Source organism: Filicampus tigris, chromosome 3 (genome assembly GCF_054856515.1).
Source record: "Filicampus tigris isolate MCC_2025a chromosome 3, RoL_Ftig_1.0, whole genome shotgun sequence".
NCBI classification, from domain to species: domain Eukaryota; kingdom Metazoa; phylum Chordata; class Actinopteri; order Syngnathiformes; family Syngnathidae; genus Filicampus; species Filicampus tigris.
In genome coordinates this window covers 21,854,921-21,873,987 of record NC_141219.1, presented here as the reverse complement: position 1 = coordinate 21,873,987, position 19,067 = coordinate 21,854,921, and the positions used below count along the sequence as shown (strand labels likewise).

The 19,067-nt window shown below is 41.4% G+C and overlaps 1 protein-coding gene across 8 annotated transcripts in view; it reads right to left on the bottom strand.

Annotated features, from left to right (window-relative positions):
- The window catches only part of baz2ba (bromodomain adjacent to zinc finger domain, 2Ba), a 110,985-nt gene that overhangs the window by 29,405 nt on the left and 62,513 nt on the right, over positions 1-19,067 (bottom strand). For all 8 annotated transcript variants that reach the window (XM_086025625.1, XM_086025630.1, XM_086025632.1 and 5 more), the window contains 9 exons: positions 12,305-12,496; positions 12,051-12,212; positions 10,704-10,891; positions 10,407-10,598; positions 8,520-9,128; positions 5,411-6,158; positions 1,476-1,745; positions 577-637; positions 367-475 (listed from right to left, as the gene is read on the bottom strand). In XM_086025625.1, coding sequence (XP_085881751.1) covers positions 367-475; positions 577-637; positions 1,476-1,745; positions 5,411-6,158; positions 8,520-9,128; positions 10,407-10,598; positions 10,704-10,891; positions 12,051-12,212; positions 12,305-12,496 — 2,531 coding nt within the window. The remainder of the gene's footprint in view (positions 1-366; positions 476-576; positions 638-1,475; positions 1,746-5,410; positions 6,159-8,519; positions 9,129-10,406; positions 10,599-10,703; positions 10,892-12,050; positions 12,213-12,304; positions 12,497-19,067) is intronic.

Sequence of the window (19,067 nt, the reverse complement as noted above, 5' to 3'; positions counted from 1 at the left end):
CTATGGCCAGACATTCTTGTAACTGCCTGCTGACTGATGGATGAGCAGTGAGTGGGTACTACTGAGCAGCCATTTTTCTATTTGGACCACTGCACTAAAGGCAGTTTGACGATCACTGTTGAACCAAATAAACATTATCTGCAGCGCACTGTACAAATGAGGCCAAAGCTGTGCATCCCAACACTAACCATTAATCATTGCTTTGTGGTGGACAGGTCAGCTAAGTGGCACAAGAAGCGACGCTAAGAAAACATCTCTCACTATTAGGGTCGCAGCAGGAGAGTGGGAGTAGTATGGGTACATGTGGAAATCACTGTAAATCTAAATTACTGATGGACATTGATTAGTTTGAGCATTGATAGATACCTTCATCACATCTGGGTATTGTCTCAGTTTCTTGCCACATGGTGCGTAGTAGGCTACCTCCCCCTGAGGCCGCCCTGACACATTTTTGATTCTCGTTTCTCTCCGCCACCTTGGTTTTTAACAATTTTTAAAAAGAGAAATCCATAAATTAAAACAAACAAAAAGCGGGTGAGACGGTAACTAGACAGTACAGATTGAATTGAGACGTACCCCAACTCCAGAGGCGTCATCAAATCCTTCTCATCCATCACCCGCTTTCTCTTTCCTAAACCTGTGGAAAAGAGATCAGTGGTATATTTACAGCAAAAATACACAAGAGCAAAATGGCACACATGCACACAAACATGACAGTAGGAATGGCAATTCCCAACCAGAGCTAGAGCTATATCATTTCTGTTCAAACTGCGTGCGCATGCTCTAGAGCTGAAGCTGAATTGAAATGCTGGCAAACTAATTTAACTTTTCCCTTTCACTTGCAAGCAAAAGTGTGTACTTTAAGGAACGTGAAAAGCAATTCCTAACTTGTCCTGAATTTTTTTCTGAATCTTTTGAAGTTGTGACACTTTGGATCAGTTGGGAAAAAGCATTGGTGCAGAACAACACATGCGTGAGTAGTCTTCAGCATACACACCATTTCAGAATTCTTGTTCAAAGGGGCTTTATCTTGAAAAAATTATAACTGAGAATTTATACCACATAAAACTGATAAATGAACAATACAGTTAAAGAAAAGCCGGACCATAAAGGCTCCGCAGCAATGACTGCTTTGGCTACAAATATGTCCAAGTTTCTCTGATGTGGCTAAGTAATCTCTATACAAAGAAAGTGCCGTGTCAAAAGAGTAGTCTCGCAGGCATGCCACTACAAGACCTTGGCTCTCCAGTTCCTGCCTTCTTTCTAATGCTCTAGTAGTGATTCCTCTTCATTGTGTTACTGAGCACCAGGCACGTTTGAATCGCATTCTGCAGCTTTTCTTCGCGGTGTCGTGTACGACTTTAATGATGATAAAATGAACATCTGCTGCTTGCAAAAAGTCAACGGGAGGTACCAAACCAATCTTCATCCCTCTTTTTCCTCAACGGGTCTGCATTTGATCTTTCGTGTATTACCTAATGGTGAGGCTAGGCTGTAGGAGGAGGAGCCAGGAGAGCTGTGATAAGCCAAGGCACTGGAGCTGGTGACAATAGCGGGCGTCTTGATGACCTGGAGATTGAGAGGGGAGCAGCTGGTGGCTGTGTGATTGGGTGAGGTGTTCAGTAGTTCTGGGCCTTTGGTTTGCCCGCGGGGAGTCGTTTCCTTCTTTGACGAGCTGGAAGACAGCGACTTGGACTCCTTGACTTTCTTCCCAGAGATGTCACTGTCTGAGTTGCTGTCTGACTCTAGACATGAGGAAAGAGATCACAACGTCACAATGGAGTACAGGGAACCCGCCCTGTATTGTAGTTTTGTAAGTGCTTTCAGCATTTTTATTGGTTTTTACAGTATACAGACAGGCAACTCAAGATTTTACAGTTGCCCCTCAGCGAAGCGCTGTAGGATGTTGGGCAGCACGGAGATCTACGGCATATTTCAGAGCAAAAAGAAGAAAAGGCACAGAGAATTTCCCAAACAAAGCTCCAGTATGCTTTTGAGTGTGGTTGTATGCTCTGTTTGCATGTATTGCTGCTTTGTGTGTTTCTGTTAAGCCCATCTTTGGCATTTCACATTATATAATATCATTAGCTAAGAGACTTTCGTGAGGCAAATTATGTGGTTTGGTTCAACATTCTAGGATTATAAATAAAACGTTTATGGTATCTTTTGTTGGATGCTCTGTTTTAATGTGCTGCTGCCCCCTGTGTTTTAAAGTATATAAGGTTTATAATTACCATAACATATATGATAACTTTTGCTAGCTAATCTACAGCATTTCACACAATGTCAGCATTAAACCTGCGGACTCAAATTTTATGGTTTAGTCCAGGGATGAGCAACTGGCAGCCTGCCCGCACTCGAAATGGCCCTCGATTAATTTTTGGGGGAAAAAAGAAAAAAAAGGTTTACTGTTGCGGAGCCATTGAAAGATGTCAAGCCAGTATTGACCACATGAAGGCAGAAATCGCTCATCAGTGCCTCCAACCCAGAGGCTGCAATGTGATGTTAAAGGGAGGCTGCCAAGGGTCCTCGAGGACACAGCCTATGAATTTGGACACAGCTATGGTCTCAAAAGTACACAGACAACAAGTCATTATGTTTTCCACATCAATTACAATTCGCAGAGGTGGGCATTTTACTAACATTTGGCCATTCGTCTGCAGCCTGGGTACCCTTCCGCCGTTCGTCTAGCTGCCTTTTTGTCAAGCCGGCGTTCTGAAATTCCATCCTACCCATCGAGATGTCCTAACAATGCCCAATGCGCTTGCGCACAACGCCGATAAGTGTTTTCGTGGGCATTTTCTAACTTTTTGTCCTAGCTGTCGTACATTCGGTTAAAAGCGGTGAGTACTTACTATTTTCGTTTTTATTCAGTCTTACTGAACTTTTTCATTGCCTCAAAAATACGTTTTCTTAATAGTGTTACAAACATATATGGTGGCTTCATTGGACAAGCGGCTGTTGTGATGGACTCACATTTCCGACGGGACGAATTTGGGACCAACTTTACTTTCTATATGCAGTTGGAAATCTAAATATACTTAATATATTAAGATATCCTTCAGTACAATGGTTCAGTAAAAACTAAATGGCATTTTTGTCATACTACATAGAAAATTTCATAGAGTAAAATTTACTCTAAAAATACTATTTGGTCCCAATAAACAGAGTCAACTTTGAGAGTAAAGTATTCAGCGTAAAAAACTTAGATAATAGTATATATTATATATATTTTATAGATAATGTACTTTACTCTCTTTACTCTCAGATTTTACTGTGTTTACTGGGATCAAATATAATCTTTTAGAGTAAAATTTACTTTCTGGAACTGACTATGTTAGTAACTTTACGGCAATAAACCTTTTAGAGTAAAACGTACGCAAATGCTATGCTTATTATATGGAGAACTGTTTAGATCTTTTTGTTTAAGGTAGTCTTCCGTTTCTTGACAGTCACAACAGGCACTAAGGAATACCTAGCGTGAAAAAAAAAAAAAAAAAAGAAATGTTCAAATTGGTTTAAGTGTGTCGTGTGTGAGGGGTAAAACTGAAAAAAAAAGTTTGTCTCTGACCTTTTGCGGGTCTGGAACATACCCACAATAACTGAGGGTTCAGTTCAAATTTGACACTTTCACATAACATAATACATTCTATTACCACTGCTGTGGTGCTTTACTTCTTTTATATGATCTTTTATGGAAAAAAAAGATCCTTTGTAAATTAGGTGAAGCAAAAAAAATACATTTTGGTCAAGTATAACCTTTGCTTTTTCCACCAGTGTGCCTGGATTTAATATCGGATGTCATTTTAAATGGGCTTTTACTTGTACAGCACTTTTCTTCCTTCAAGGTACTTATTTTAACACACTCTCATTTACTGATTGATGTAGCATTAGGATTAACTGGCGCTTCAACATGGTCACAGGGACCAAGATATAACTCGCAACCCTCAAGCTAGGGAAACAACCAATGTACCATCTGAGCCACGTTGTAAAACTTGACACAAAAACTGTCTCTATTCTTCTTTTGGATCGAGGTGGCAAGGGAATATTGATCCATTACTCCTCAGTGGCTCTGTGAAGTTACAGTACTTCTGCAGTAATTAGAACACGCTGTCATACTTCTCAATCTAAAGGTGTAAACATGCTTGATTTATGAGACCACACAAGAGCTGCAATGTTTACAGCTCCCAGGAATTGTGTACAGCACCTTGCAATGACTGGCTGTGCACAATCATGAGAATTAACATTCAGTTCACGGTTTAAAAATAAAGGACACAACTCAATGAGATTCCTTAGGCAACCCCAACTTAAGGTTTACCACAGAGGGCTGTTATGACTGTGAAAATCCAAAAATGTAATTACATCATCCATCCATCCATCCATTATCTATACCAGTTATCCTCACAAGAGTCGCGGGCGTGCTGGAGCCTATCCCAGCTGTCTTCGGGCAGTAGGCGGGGGACACACTGAATTGATTGCCAGCCAATTGCAGGGCACAGAGAGACAAACAAATCTCCGCTCTCACAATCACACCTAGGGGCAATTTAGAGTGTCTAATCGACCTACCATGCATGTTTTTGGAATGTGGGACGAAACCGGAGTACCCGGAGAAAACCCACGCAGGCACGGGTAGAACATGCAAACTCCACACAGGGAGGCCGGAGCCGGAAGCAAACCCACGACCCCTGAACTGTGAGGCGGACGTGCTAACCAGTCGTCCACCGTGCCGCGTAATTACATCATGTAAACGACAATTATTTATTCATACAATTGCACAAATGGTAAATTCTGTTGACACAATTGCTCCTTTTCTCATATTTTTAACATTTAATTTGAAGCTCGAAGACACGTAAAAGGGTGAACCACAAATATGCAAGTATGTAATTTTTAATTCATTTTAATCTTATGTTGAGGGACATTGTGGAAAAAAAATGTTTAGTATCTGCAAAAAATGAACAAAAATGCAATTTTGGCAGATATTTTTTGCCAAAATGAAATGACTAACATTACCAATTTTTGGGAAGGGTGCAAGTTAATGTAATATTGCCGTTTTTCAAATGAGGCATTCAATGGTTTACTGCACTAAAAAATGAACGACAGTTCTGATTTTAAGAAGTAGACCCACCGTCTGATGACAAAGAAGTGGAAGCTCCGTTTGTTGGCTCTAGAAAGACTATTATTAGCAATTTAAGAAAAAAGCTGATTTTTTAGGTTGTTTTAAACCTGCCCGTTGTGCAAAACAAACTTGAATTTTAGAAGTTAGATATTTTATACAAGTGATAAGAACTGGTGTTATTTGAAAACTTTATCCAGCAAAAATAAAATTCTTACAAACAAGCTGAAAGCATAGCAAAAAGGCCGGAGGTTAAGTGTTGAATGATGTTTACTGCTGTACAAAAACAGTACCAACCTGACAAGCTGTCATCAGAGTCGTCATCCTCCTCCTCTTCTTCTTCAAGGTCATCATCCTCATCATCGTCGTCATCGCCCGAGTCGTCAGATTCCTTATTAGCAGGGAGACCGGCCGCAGGGTTACAATTACCAGGAATCCCCACCCCAGGAATGCCAACACCGGGGATGCCGACTCCCGGGATCCCCATCCCTGACTCTCCTCCACGAAACAAATCTACTAAAGACTGTACCAAATGGTTCTGAGAGAAGCCTTTCCAGTTCGCTAAAGGCCCAGTCTGTCCCGGTCCTTGTGTCAGGCCTGGCGTCTGTCCCTTCCCCTTTGGGGTCTTGCTCTTTCTTGAGCCGTAGCTCGCGGCATGAGGTGAGGTAGTAGGCGGCTGCGAGGGAAGCCCGGCCTGGGCGCTTGTTTGGGTCCTACTCGCCCCTGTGCTAAGATTGACAGGCATTGACCCACCATCAGAGTCGCACTGAGGGGACTTGCCTTGGGAGGCAGAGTTTTTGCGAGGTTTGGCGATGAGGGCCAAAGGCGCGTCCTGAGTGGTGCTTTGGATGACTCCGTTGGGGTGATTAGGTTCAGGAAGCCCGAGCAAGGCGCTCGAGAGGAAGAGATTGGAGTGATTGTTCTGGGGTGGAGGAGGCAAAGCGGGTGGCAACGGCGAAGAAGACAGAGACTTCCCCTTGGGAGACTTGTTTGGCCCCTGCTTCCTTAGCTCAGCTGGGAACGTCTGCCCTTGGGACATGAGAGTCTGGGAACAGGAGAAGAGAAGAGAAGAGAAGAGAAGAGAAGAGAGAAAACAAGAAGAGGCAAGGAGTCAGGGGGGCGGCGGGAAATAGCAAAAATGAGAGGCACAATGAAAGGTCAGAAGAAAAATGGGGAAAATGGAACAAAGTGCAGTTGCTCGAGCTGTCAGTTTGTATCACTGTTGTTTGCTTGAGCAGCTGACTAACTACAATGCAGAACACTGGTACAGTTAACTAAGGGGGAAAAAATACTAACACATAACCACAGGCATGGTACCAAATTCGACACCGGTTGTCTCTCTAAAAACACAATTATTTGTCTTGGCAATTGACAAGCTCTATGATAGTTTGCCCCTCTGGCACCAAGCTTTCTTGAGCCTGTCTGGAAGAAAAAGGTTACGTTTTAGCATTGCACTTTCAACTGAATGTGATATGAAGTGAAACAAATCAATTTCATCGAGTGTGAAATACAGTACAAGTGCAGAGAACCACAGGGGGAATTTAGGCCACTGTAAGCCCCTACGCTTGTGAAACAGAAAAAAGGAAATTAATCACACACATAAAATGATCTCATTGGGTTTAGCCAATTGATTGCAATGCTGTCATTTAAATGTACTCTAAAGAATATGATTTGAATGACATTTTTGAAAGACGAATCCACCAAGTTTAAGGTATCAACTACAAGCACCATGATGTATACTAGATGGTTAAGATTAATTCCTATGCAAGCTCAATTGGTACATTAAGTGTAAAAAAGCAGACTAAAGGAAAGATTTACGTTGGTTCAAGTCTCTTCAAGAATCCATAAAAACCTCCCTTCATTCAGTCGTGACAAAATCAAAATTGGTTTGGGCATTTTCATTGGTTTGGTTTCGTTCAAAACTTCACAGCAACCATTTAACTGAATAGAGAGCGGTGTGAAAAAAGTTATGATTTCAGACAATCGGGTTCCATTAACGTAAACTATAGATTGAATACAAATTCGATTTGAATGCTGAGAAACCTAATTTCTTAGCCTAATTGTTTTGCCGATCTCATTATTGCTCACTATTAGTAAATGCAATGACATCATAGTTCATCATTGTTTTCCTTTCCATTATTTCTTGTTTGGACCAATTTTCGGGACAGAGATTAAGTTCTTGATAATGCTGAATTAACTGCACACAAGAAATGGTAATGCAATGTGGAAAAAAATTACAGTGAGCCCTAGATGTATTTTCTCGCCTCCGCCATATTGTGGATTTTTAAGCGATTGTTTTTTGTTGCTGTTGCAGTTGTTTGAAGGTTTATAATTACCATAACAATGCTAATTTCCATTTACCCGTCAATTATGTTTTCTAGAGGGAGTGACAAATAAAAGCTTGCGGCATGCACGGTCTCTGCTTCTTATTTGGAGAACTGTGTACCGGTAAGTAGGGTTGGGCATCGTATGAATTAGGACGATTCCGATTCCGGTTACGATTTCGCTTCTTTGATTCGATTCTGGTTTGGACAAATCACATGAACTTCTCTGTTCTTCAATTTCATGAACTTTTTACTATTTGTGAACTTTGCCATGGATTATTCAAAGGCTATTTTTAACCAGTATATTATTTTTAATACATTTTTTGTGATATTATTTAGTATTATTTTTCACAAGAGCTTTATTTTTGAGACGTTCAAGACAATAAAATAATGCAGCTGTTACTGAAAGCATGCTACTGAACACCAATTGATTGGCTAACCTTGTCTTGCTTTATAGAAAGAAAATATGTATGTTGAACACAATGCTGCATTTTAAAGGCAAGCAAGGAAAGTCTATCTAATCTAAGCAGTCTATGTAAACATATGATGTATCTGTAAGTACAGTATTTATGTATATGCTGCAGCTGCGTATGCTATAAACTAAATATTAGCTGGATATGTGCATTTGTGTGTTGAACCTGTTGGCTCAATGTTGCAATTAGACGTACTTAGCCGGCTAAGCCGTACTATGGCTAGGCGCTAACCATGAATCGAAACTTAGCACCGACATTCTAAAATCTGAACAGTTCCGGGAGAACCGGAATGATGGAACCCGGTTCCACTCGATTCCCAGTTCTTGATGCCCAATCCCCAATCCTATGTGTAGGTGAGAAAGCGCTTTCATTTATTCAAAGTGTTGTTATACAGTAGACTATCGGTACAATAGACTATCAGGGAAAAAAAAAAACTTTAAAATTGAAAGTGCGTTTTGCGTTTGGAAGAGGTAACACTTTTTTTTTTTAAAGCTTTTTAAAAAAAATATGATCTCTTATCATAGGTGGGTCGGGACCGTGTACAGGGCGAAACAAAAGACACAACTTCCCGACTTCCCCGGCTTGATGTTCGCAATTCAACTGACTTACCTGTTTCAGTCTAAACTCATTGATCTGTGCAAGTGAATCTTCAAGCAGTTTCCTCCTGTTGTTGGCTTTGGCACTGCCCGCGGCAGCGTACTGAGGTGGCTTCAGTGAGGACTTGTGGGGGCTCGTTACAGATGAGGTCAAAGTAAAATCCTTCGGGGAGGTAGAGAGCGGGAAGGCCGAGCATGGGGGGGAGGGCACCGAAACAGGCTTGGGGGAGGAGGAGAGGGAGAGGGGCTGGTGCTGAGGGGACGAGGAGGAGGGCAGCAGTTTGAGACGTTTGGGAGATGCAGAGCTGGCGAGCGCATTTGGAGAGTGGGTGAGGGCGATGGGGGACGATGACGGCGAGGACTCCCTGTGGGGCTGGCTGAGGAGTGCCAGGGACTTTGAGTTGGCAGCCAGACCAGTGGACTGGATCACACTGAAGTGTTGTTCTGGTCTGGATCTGGACGAGTGTATAGCCAGTGGTGAAGTTTGGGACAGGACAGGGGGAGACACAGAGTGGGCTATGGGAATGAGGGTTGGGGGGTTGGAGACTGTCTGGATGTGGTTGTCCTGGTTTTCTGCTGTGTGGAGCCCAGAGTCTGTTTTTCCAGTGATTGGTATCAGAACCTAGGGAGGAAACAGACATTTAAAAAGCCTTCTGAAACAAAGGAGTTGTAAACTTACTATTTTAGCAAATATTCACCTTCAGCCACGCATATTTGGTACCTATTCAGGGTGTCCCCCACCCGAATACAGCTGGGATAGGCTCCAGCACCGCCACAACCCTCGTGAGGGTAAGCGGTTTGCATAATGAATGGAGGGATAGTTCCATTTCAATCCTCGGCCACACTGCTTCCAGCACTTTATTATTATTTGTTTGGCCAATCACATCTCTACCTTTATGTGTTGACATTGCAATCTAAGCTGCCTTTAGAATCAGTAGTGCTGGCTGTTGTAACTTCAAACTGTACAAGCAATGGGACTGTTACTTTAATCAGATTTCAAATTCCGTCCTCTGATTGGTTGGTCAAAGCAAACCTCTCGATTAGTTAAGCACATCTGTAGCCCTCTGCCACAAACACATTTAATAACCAGCATCTCTGGTGAGTGTGAAGCATTTTCCTGCATTTCTTCGTTTTTGTCATGTTGTTAGATGAATATTGATTCTGATATGAACTGCTCCAGTTGCATGCTGTTATTATAAAGCATCTTTGTATAGATTGGAGGTTCCTATAATTGCAATGTGGTAGTAGTGGTATTAAAATGAGGATTAATTAGTAAATGTCCCCACTGAATGTCAAGGTACCAAATGCAAGGCCTGCTACTAGGGATGTAACAATTCACTCAAGCCCCGATTCGATTAGATTTCAGTTCCAGATTTTCAATTCGATATGACTTTTTTTTTTTAAAACTCGCTAGTATGCTTGTGCGCTAGTGTGGTGCTGCAGATATATGCTGTATGTGCTAACTAGCTAGCTTCCAGAAACGACTGTCCCTATGTCATGAATTAAATCGGCTATCAGCCACCACGTGCTTCCTTTTTAGATGCTCCTTTATCACCGCCGTGTTGCTATGAAAGGGAGATTTACATCATTTTAATTGATTTTGTGAAAGGCGTCCAGACTTTTGGATTCTGTTGCTAACTTTCACACGGGTAGCCATGACACTATTAACCACAATACTTCTGTTTACATCACGGATGACCCAGATTACCACTACTGTGCATGTGCGTTGCAGAAGGTGAGAGATGAGAGACCACCTATTGTTAACATGGAGTTGCAAATCGATTCTTGTTTTTTTTTTTTTTTTTTACATCGATGCATATTTGAAGCATTTACAGCGATTTTATATCGATTTTCAATAGTTACAGCCCTACCTGCTACTGTGTGCATCATTCATATTCACCTTTGACTTCTTCTGTATCTGTTTCTCAGAGTCTGACAAGTCATCGTCCTCGTCTTCATCATCGTCCTCTTCATCATCCTCCGCGAGGTCCTCCAAATCACTGCTGAGGGACCCGTCGCTTGAGCTGTCTGAAGATGTGCCTGTTTCACTGTTACTTACTCCAGGAGCCTCTCCTGCCTTCTTACGTTGCCTCTGAGTTGAGAAAAGGAAAAAATAAGCATCACTATATGCATGATCTCCATTTAACATACAGTAGTATGTTGTTTTTTTAAACTGGTAAAATCGTAAGAAACTTACCCTTTCCTTAGATTTCAGAGTGGGTTTTTCCACCATCTTAGCTGGGCTATTCTGACAGGGACTATTGGTGGGCTCTGCTTTTTTGGTTAAATTGGTCGATGCCTGGACAGGGGTTGGACTTACACTATAGCTCCCAGGCTGCGCTGTGGGCGGACAGACACTGCTGCCATTTACTGCGCCATTCACCCCTTGAAACATAAAGAAGAATGTCTGTTTCACCTATTAACTTTTCAAACACAGTCTAATAAAATATCTGGAACCAAGTACAGATTGGACTGAGGCAAATATTGATTTGAGCATCTAACTCATCAAACATGCTGGCTGCAAAATATACAAGTCCACGAATGGCTGACATAATACACGAGACTCTGAAATTGAAAAGGGTGCAAGAAAAAAAGATTGCGAAAGCAAACCAAAAGGGTATGTGTGACTGAATGGAGACCAATTAATTTGTCTTGAAAAAGGGGTAAACTGATCAGGAGAAGGGAGCATTATTGCAAAATGTGGTTACAGCGAAAACTACGAAGGCAAATGTCACTGCCGTCATACAATTCTGATTCATATTTTGGGGGAAAACATGTCTCTGCATTTGTGCAAAAACCAGTTTAAATAGCCACGAGGCTTGACTTCATCTCTTCTCCCATGTTGTGAGACTGTAGCAATTCTTACAAGAATATCCTTAAGATCCCTGAGAATATAAATGATTAAATCTGTAAGTGTTATTTCCTGCGATGCCATCACGGAAGGCCAAGAGAAAAAAATGTGATGATCATAAAACCAAAATACAACGTCTGGTAATAAAACGGTCTTACTCTGGTACCTTCTGTTAAGGCTTCCAAGCAAAAGCAAAAGCAGTAATGTCACTTTTATACCTGTCAGTTAAGTCAGTATACTTGATATCGAGGTTGAAGTCATACCAGTAGGACAAAAGGGGCACTCACGGAATAAAAAAAGTTACTACGAAGACAGTCGTTTTCGTCGCATGCACTAGTCGTCCTAGTAGTGCGATAAATTGTCATAACAGTGATGACAAGGGGCATAAGCAGAATGACGTAACAAAGCTATAGAAAATATGCTCAACCGGCTTTCCATTGGTTTTATGATACTGATATTTTGGCATTGGAGTGAATTGATTCAGTTTCCACTATTTCACTATTCTAAATCCAAACAAATCTATTCACTAGTGTCCCGGAATATGCTGTGTTTGGCTGTCGTGTTTTGACTGCAATGTCATTCATTCTTGCAAACATTTATTACTTACATGTAGCATGAGATGAAAAATAAGCTAAAACACATTGTTCTCTAGCATTATGTTTAAAGTTACGTAACTGTGTCTGTGTGGCATACCTTTAGGTGGCTCTTGGCTATTCTTGCTGGGCATTCTGATCTGAACAGGACTGGCGCTATGGTTTGGCTGAATATGTGGGGTAAAGAATGGAGGGAAACCTATGAAAGAAGGAAGAAAGGCAGCGGCTCCTCGCCCGTGGGCTTCAGCGGCTCGCCACCACTCTGTCAAGAGGGGAATCGACACCGCGTTAATAATCCAAAGGGACAAAAATCAGTCGTTATGTTCCCGTGTTTTTGCACCCCCCACGTCCTACCTGACAAGGCTCCTAGCTGGGGGTGGGCAGCCAGAGCAGCTGACATGCCTAGGGAGCCAAGGCCTCCAAACTCTGGCCTGCCCACTCCAGCAGTGTAGAGGGCCCCAAAGGCTGGGTGGTTCACCAGAGGAAAGGCACTTGACAATGTGGAGCCAATGAAGGGCTGCTCCCCAGCTGCTCCAAACAGACGGCCTGAGACAAATCAACCAAATTGCAAGCTTTCAAATGTAGTCATCGTTGCGTATCTACAATTAGGGCTGTGAAACTTGGACATTTTCAAAGTTGGAAACTTTCATGTGCATATAGTACAAGTACAAAACATTTGTATTTAATATGTTACAACTGTTTTTTTTTTCATACTTTTATTTCGGTACAATTTGTGTTGATCATGTGTCAAGTACATTTATTTTCCTCTATTTAGTCATTGTTCAACTGTGCATATGGTTACAGCGGCTTACAATAATTTGGAATATGCTTTTTAGAAATAAAACTGCTTTCTTGTGTTTGATAAATACTTTCAGCCTACTATGCCATTTTTACGCCATTTTGAGAACCACAGAGAGATTTTTTGATCACTCTTGAGCGATATCCACAATTAAATGCCGATGATCTTTTACTTGTATATAACTTTATTCTAAAACGAAACTGTGGAATTTGAAGGGACTGACTTATTGCATCAGCATGAAAGTCTATACTGGTAGAAATGTGTCATTATGTGTCAAATGTGACTATTGTGTACAATACTAGTAAGAGTTCTGACTTTCCAAATGTCAGAACACGTGGACACAACCAGATATTTTCTGCGCGGGTCAGAAAAAAGTGTGTGTATAACCACGTCTTTTTTGGTATTCAATTTCACCACAGAAGAATACTTCATCAACATCATCGTCGCCGAGCCTTTTTCTGAGCACAATCATTTCCGACAGGGGCGGCTGCCACATATTACCTCCTCCCGGAGTCAGATGCAATTTGGTGTGAGCATATTTCATGCAAATTCAATTTCTGCTCTAGAAAAGGAGGGCACGGCTGCATGATGCCTCTGCATAAGCAAGTAATATACATGCGGGGAAAGTGATGACTGAAGAAAAGGAGTGTGTTGTGTAAGGTGCAGATAAATATGTCAAACTACGATGCACATGCACACACTAAAGAAATGTAAAACCTTCAGAGAGCTGGATTTTTTCCCCCTTCTTTTTAAAAAAAATGCACTATGGGTATTTACGGTGCGGTTTACGGTACTCCTCTGAATTCATTCATTCATTCATTCATTATCCATACCGCTCATCCTCACAAGGGTCGCGGGTGTGCTGGAGCCTATCCCAGCTGTCTTCGGGCAGTAGGGGGACACCCTGAACTGGTTGCCAGCCAATCGCAGGGCACACAGAGACAAACAAACATTCACACTCACAATCACACCTAGGGGCAATTTAGAGTGTCCAATCAACTTACCCTGCATGTTTTTGGAATGTGGGAGGAAACCCACGCAACCAAGGGGGAGAATATGCAAACTCCACACAGGGAGGCCGGGGCCGGGATCGAACCAACGAGCTCTGAACTGTGAGGCGAACTAGCTAACCAGTCGACTACCGTGCCACCCTCCTCTGAATTATGATTTTGAATTTATTCGTTTTAACAAGCATGAGAGCACTGCACAAACATATCTATGAGATTTAATGAATGTCAAGAATTGATGCAATGCTAACATGCTAGCAGTTGTTGTGCTAACACAAAGTCAGGTCCATAAACATTTGGACGTTCACACAATTTTCATCAGTCCAGCTCTGTACAACCCCACAATGGATTTGAAACAATCAAGATGTGCTTTAATTTGAGGGTATTTCCAACAATATTTAAGATGAGTATAGGACTTTAAATTTTGATTACCAACGATGCCGAATGGCTGTTGCAGACGAGGGACGGGCCGAGACCACGTGGGTAAATATGCAGCACGGGAATGTGGGGACGGAGGAACGATGCTGATTATATATATAGTAAGTAGTAAAATTATATTATAGAAAATGTAGTGCATGTGAGTAATGCCTTTATTTATAATGCTGTTGCTACCATCACTGGTCCTAGTGCCAAGACAGTCATTCTACTAGTGTGCTGAATTGTCCTTCTAGTGAGGACGAAGAGTATCTAGACCGTAGGGTGTATATCAAGGATAGTAAATGAATGCTCCAACGGCTTGCCACTGTAATTCTTAAGCAACAATCAGGGTTGACGTATGAGTGTGTCGTCTTTTGAGTTTGCTTCAAGGCTCTTCTCAAGCTCAACAGTAGCAGACCTGCCCAGCGAATGTCATTAGACTATGCTGAATATGTAACGCGAGCCTCACCAGCCCTGGTTACGGGTTGTAAAGATAAACGACTGCAATGTGAACCCTGGAAAAGGCCAACATAAGCAGCATTGGCTTACGCCTGCGGTACGCACCCCACCACCTCAACACCCCTACGCTGACACTTGCCTCAGCCCCTTCCTTGCCAGGCAACACAAAGTGACATCTGCAAATGCCTCTTCATTATTAATGTCGGCTTCCGGAAGGCGAATAATTAAATCGAAAAAATTTCAAGAAAGGAACAACATAGCTAGGATTTACCTACTCGCTCTCTCGCGCCCTCGTTCTCATTCTGTTTCAATCCTCCTTCCACTCTGACAAACTGCACCGCCCGCTTTTTTCATGTTTGGATGCTGCCGAAGGGGGATTAATTTGTTGTTTGTTGCAGTCAATCAAATTTCCACAGACAGATTTAAGTTAATTGCATCCGTGAGTTGATCCCAGAAGGAGAGTGCTATGAGAGCAGATCAGACTTTTATTCTCCAAGTGATATCCTCATCAATGACACGCGCGCGCACACACAGAGGCGTGTGCGTACACGCGCCAGCCAATGAGTATTTTAGTGTATTTGTTTTGTTTTTTTTCCTAAAGTGTAAAAGGCACATTCAACCTTGAATCAAGGCCTTCACATACCGTCATGATACTGCGTCTCTGATGTTACTCGCATTCCATTTGACATTCTTTTGTGTTAGTCTGCCTCAGAAGAGCCTTTTTTTTCCTTTTAATTAAACTTGAGATGTAGGAAGAAAGAACAGACTTGACAGAAAACCTTTCAGCCTAAATAGCCATCATCTGTTATATAGTACAGTGGTACCTCGACTTAGGAATGACCCAATTAACGGTATTTTTTTCAAGATAAAAGCAGGTGGCAGATAACACAGCTCACTTAATAAGCAGCAGTTTATCTCAAAGTGAAATATAAAAATATAAATATCAAAATAGCAAGTCTTTAAGTTGTTTATTGCTACTCACAGTAAATTTTACTGTCAAAATGAACATAAAACAGAAGAGAATTACATGTTATGTATTTAAAACAACCAAAATAGTGTGAATTTACACTAGTTTAATGGTACACACAATGCAATATTCCATATACAGTGCAAACTCAAGTTACAAACTTAATCGGTTCCATGAGCATGTTTGCAACTTGAAATGTTCATAAATCTAGTCACATTTCCCATTGAAATGAATGAATGAATGAAATTCAATCGTTCCAGCCCCCAAATGAAGTAATATTTACGTGTGTTTATTGAATTAAATAATTATTATTATTTAATATTTATTCAATTTTAATTTTAAAATATTTAATATTATTATGTAGTGGGTGGGGAACATTTTTGGGGGGAAATTACAGGAAAATACAGTGGTAACTGGACTTCAATATGTGAGTTCATAACTCATACCCCTAACATAACATACCCGGATAACATAACTCATGTCACTCTTATCTCATATCAACTTTACCCATTGAAATGAATGAGATGCCTGTAATCCCTCCTGTCTGTAAAGAATTAAACTACGTTTTACTTCAGTTCACTTAAAAACAATGTACAGACAGGTTTTCGCTGCGAGGCTAACCGATGTGAATTGCCCGTGGCTGGATGTAGTAAGTTGAAACTAACTCAGAACACTCAAATTGGGGCACTTGTAAGTCAAGGTATATTCGGCTTTTAATTAAACTTCAATGTAATTGGAAAGCGATGACTTGACAGAAAACCTCTCAGCCTAAATGGACAGCATCTGGTATAGTGTATAGTTGTTGCACAAAAAGGGATATAGTACAAAAGAAGTGGTTTGCTTGCGAAAAGTTCACAGAGCTCGCCTCGCATTTCATTTGATGCTCTGCCCAAAATCGCTTATCTCTAAAATCTGAGCTCACGTAATGGCACAGAGGGATCAGAATGATGTATAATGCATGAGGAAGGAGATGTTTTAATGGCCGTCTTCTTCAGCGCAACACCAAGAGGACAAGGAAAAAACACGGTGCTTAATTTTACGCTTTCCTTCCTTTATCTTGTAACAGAAAAATTGCGTTCTGTTCCAGGAAAAAGCTGGATGCATGCAAATCCCTGCCCAATGTGATTTGCTGTGTGTGTGTCGATAGCAAGAGATTAAGTGTGGTGAGGTGAAAGAGTATGCACAAATCATTTACTCTTTCCCCCAAGGGATAATCAAAAATACATCTTGAAAATATATGCACACTTTTCTAATGAGGTAACAAGGTGAGCAAAGCATGGCTCGTGGGCTACATGCCAGTATTTACATCATCAACAGTCCTGTTTGTTGCATTCATTTAGCATTTTTTGGCTCACTACAATGAATATGATTCATTTATTTCCTAAAACACATATCCTCACTGCGGTTGTGGGTGTATGGAGCCTATCCCTGCTGACTTCGGGTGAGAGGTGGGGTAGTCCCACCCGGTCCTGTTAACTATACAAAAATATTTTCATCAACGCACATTTTTCACGCTCATTTTTGCTTTTTATTATTTAATTATCGGTCTCTTAACCAATAAAATGCATCAGAATATACACGTGACGATGTCGTAAGCCCTTACAGGATGTTCCGTAATTCTTTTGAGTTATAATGGCGAATGCCGTCGATCGCTCTGAAATGATATAGATGGACTTTGAACCAGTAGAACTAGTTGAACGTGATATATAGTTAAGATATATGTTTGTAGACAATGACATTATCAACGTCTTTGTAACAAGAATAGAGGATGGTAATTACAACTCATTCTTTTTTTACATTAAAAATAGTGCTTCTCTTGCACTGACACTTTATTTTTACATCTTCGATCGAAACAGTACAGATGAATAAACTCAGGCCTGTGTGCAAGCCCCATGTCTAAGGTCTCAAATTCTTTTGGAATTATGTTTCTGTCTGCTCCGGGGGCTGAGATATTAATAATATTGTCGGTGGCGAATTTGTGGGAAAACTTTTTGAGGGTAATTCAAAGACGACCTTAGGATTTGGGGAGCTGTTGAGCCAGGCGCTTTAGGCTTTGAGACGAAAATGTACTTCCTTAAAGAAAAACTGGGCTGAAATCTATGGACCTTTTAGTTCAAAGCAGAGCAAAGTCATTTCAGAGCAAAGACCAGACGAACATTATGATTTCTTAGTGTCAATTACCGCTCTCTCGACAAAGTTCTCGCACGATTCGTGGCAAAAATAACTCTAGGTTAGGTGGCGAGTTCTCGCGGTGAGTTGCCTGTCGCAGCAGAATAACCATTGCGTAAAACTTAAGCATTATTGGTCATGCTTTGCAGGGGGCCTGGCAGAAAGAGATGACGTGATATATGGACAGATTTCCGCTTGATTTTAGTACAAGGGAAGGAATACAGGCACAAGATAGAGAGGAAAAACATCAAACCTGAAAAGACACATCGCAGTTCACCACAAAGATGTGTTAACAACAAGTTTGGTGGTGGCTGTTTGGAACGTAACATAACATTAAACCAACGGCTATGATGTTCCAACAATAACGTTAAACAGACCGCAAACTCATGCAGATTAATTTACTAGCTTGTAGCATGGAGCGATAGGAGCCAGTTGTTGATAAATTTGATAAGCCATTTTTGGTGAACCGTTTTGCTACGTGGTGTGCGGTGAGGTTTTTTTTTGTGCCTTGGCTCAATAAAGGTTGAGAAACACTGACATACAGTACATACACATGCACACACAGTGTTGTGCTGAGCTCGACTGAGGCAGCTGGAGCCAGAGAGCTGAAGGTTGTCAGGAGACATGGCCAAGCATGTGTGTGTTTCTCACACAAAAGAAGCGCCTAATTGTTTGGGATTCATTAATGCAGCAGCTTTTCAATTGCAACCAAAGCTGTCAACGGTGGGGGGGGGGGTTGGAGACCTGGTTGTTGGGAAAGAGGTGTATTCACACACTACTAACTCTATAATTAATACGGGAGGAAACTCATTTTCATGCTAACGAAAGGAGGATTCTGAATGCTATCACGACATGAAGGCGACCACATTTGTCATTTTTAATGGTTTGGAATAGTGATTCAAAATTGTGATATGTGAAAGTGTGATATAACGAAATATGTTGAGTCTCGTCGCCTTTTTAGGAGTCCAGTATGACGCATTTGTTAAGTACAGTTCAGTTGTATTCAACTTGCAAGCACATTTGCATTTAACCTTTAACCGCTATCCATCCATCCTTTCTCTGTCTGTCTTGTCCTCACTTTGAGTCCAGCTAAGCTGGAGCCTATCCCAGTTGAGGGGTACACACTGAACTGGTCGCTACCCGATCGGCACATCCAAACAAAACAACCATTCACACCTACATTCACGCAGGACAGTTGAGTGTGGAATGCGGGAGGAAGCCGCAGTACCTGCAGAAAGCCCACATCAGCAAGGAGAAGAACATACAAATGCCTCACAGGAAGAGATGCAACCCCAAAAT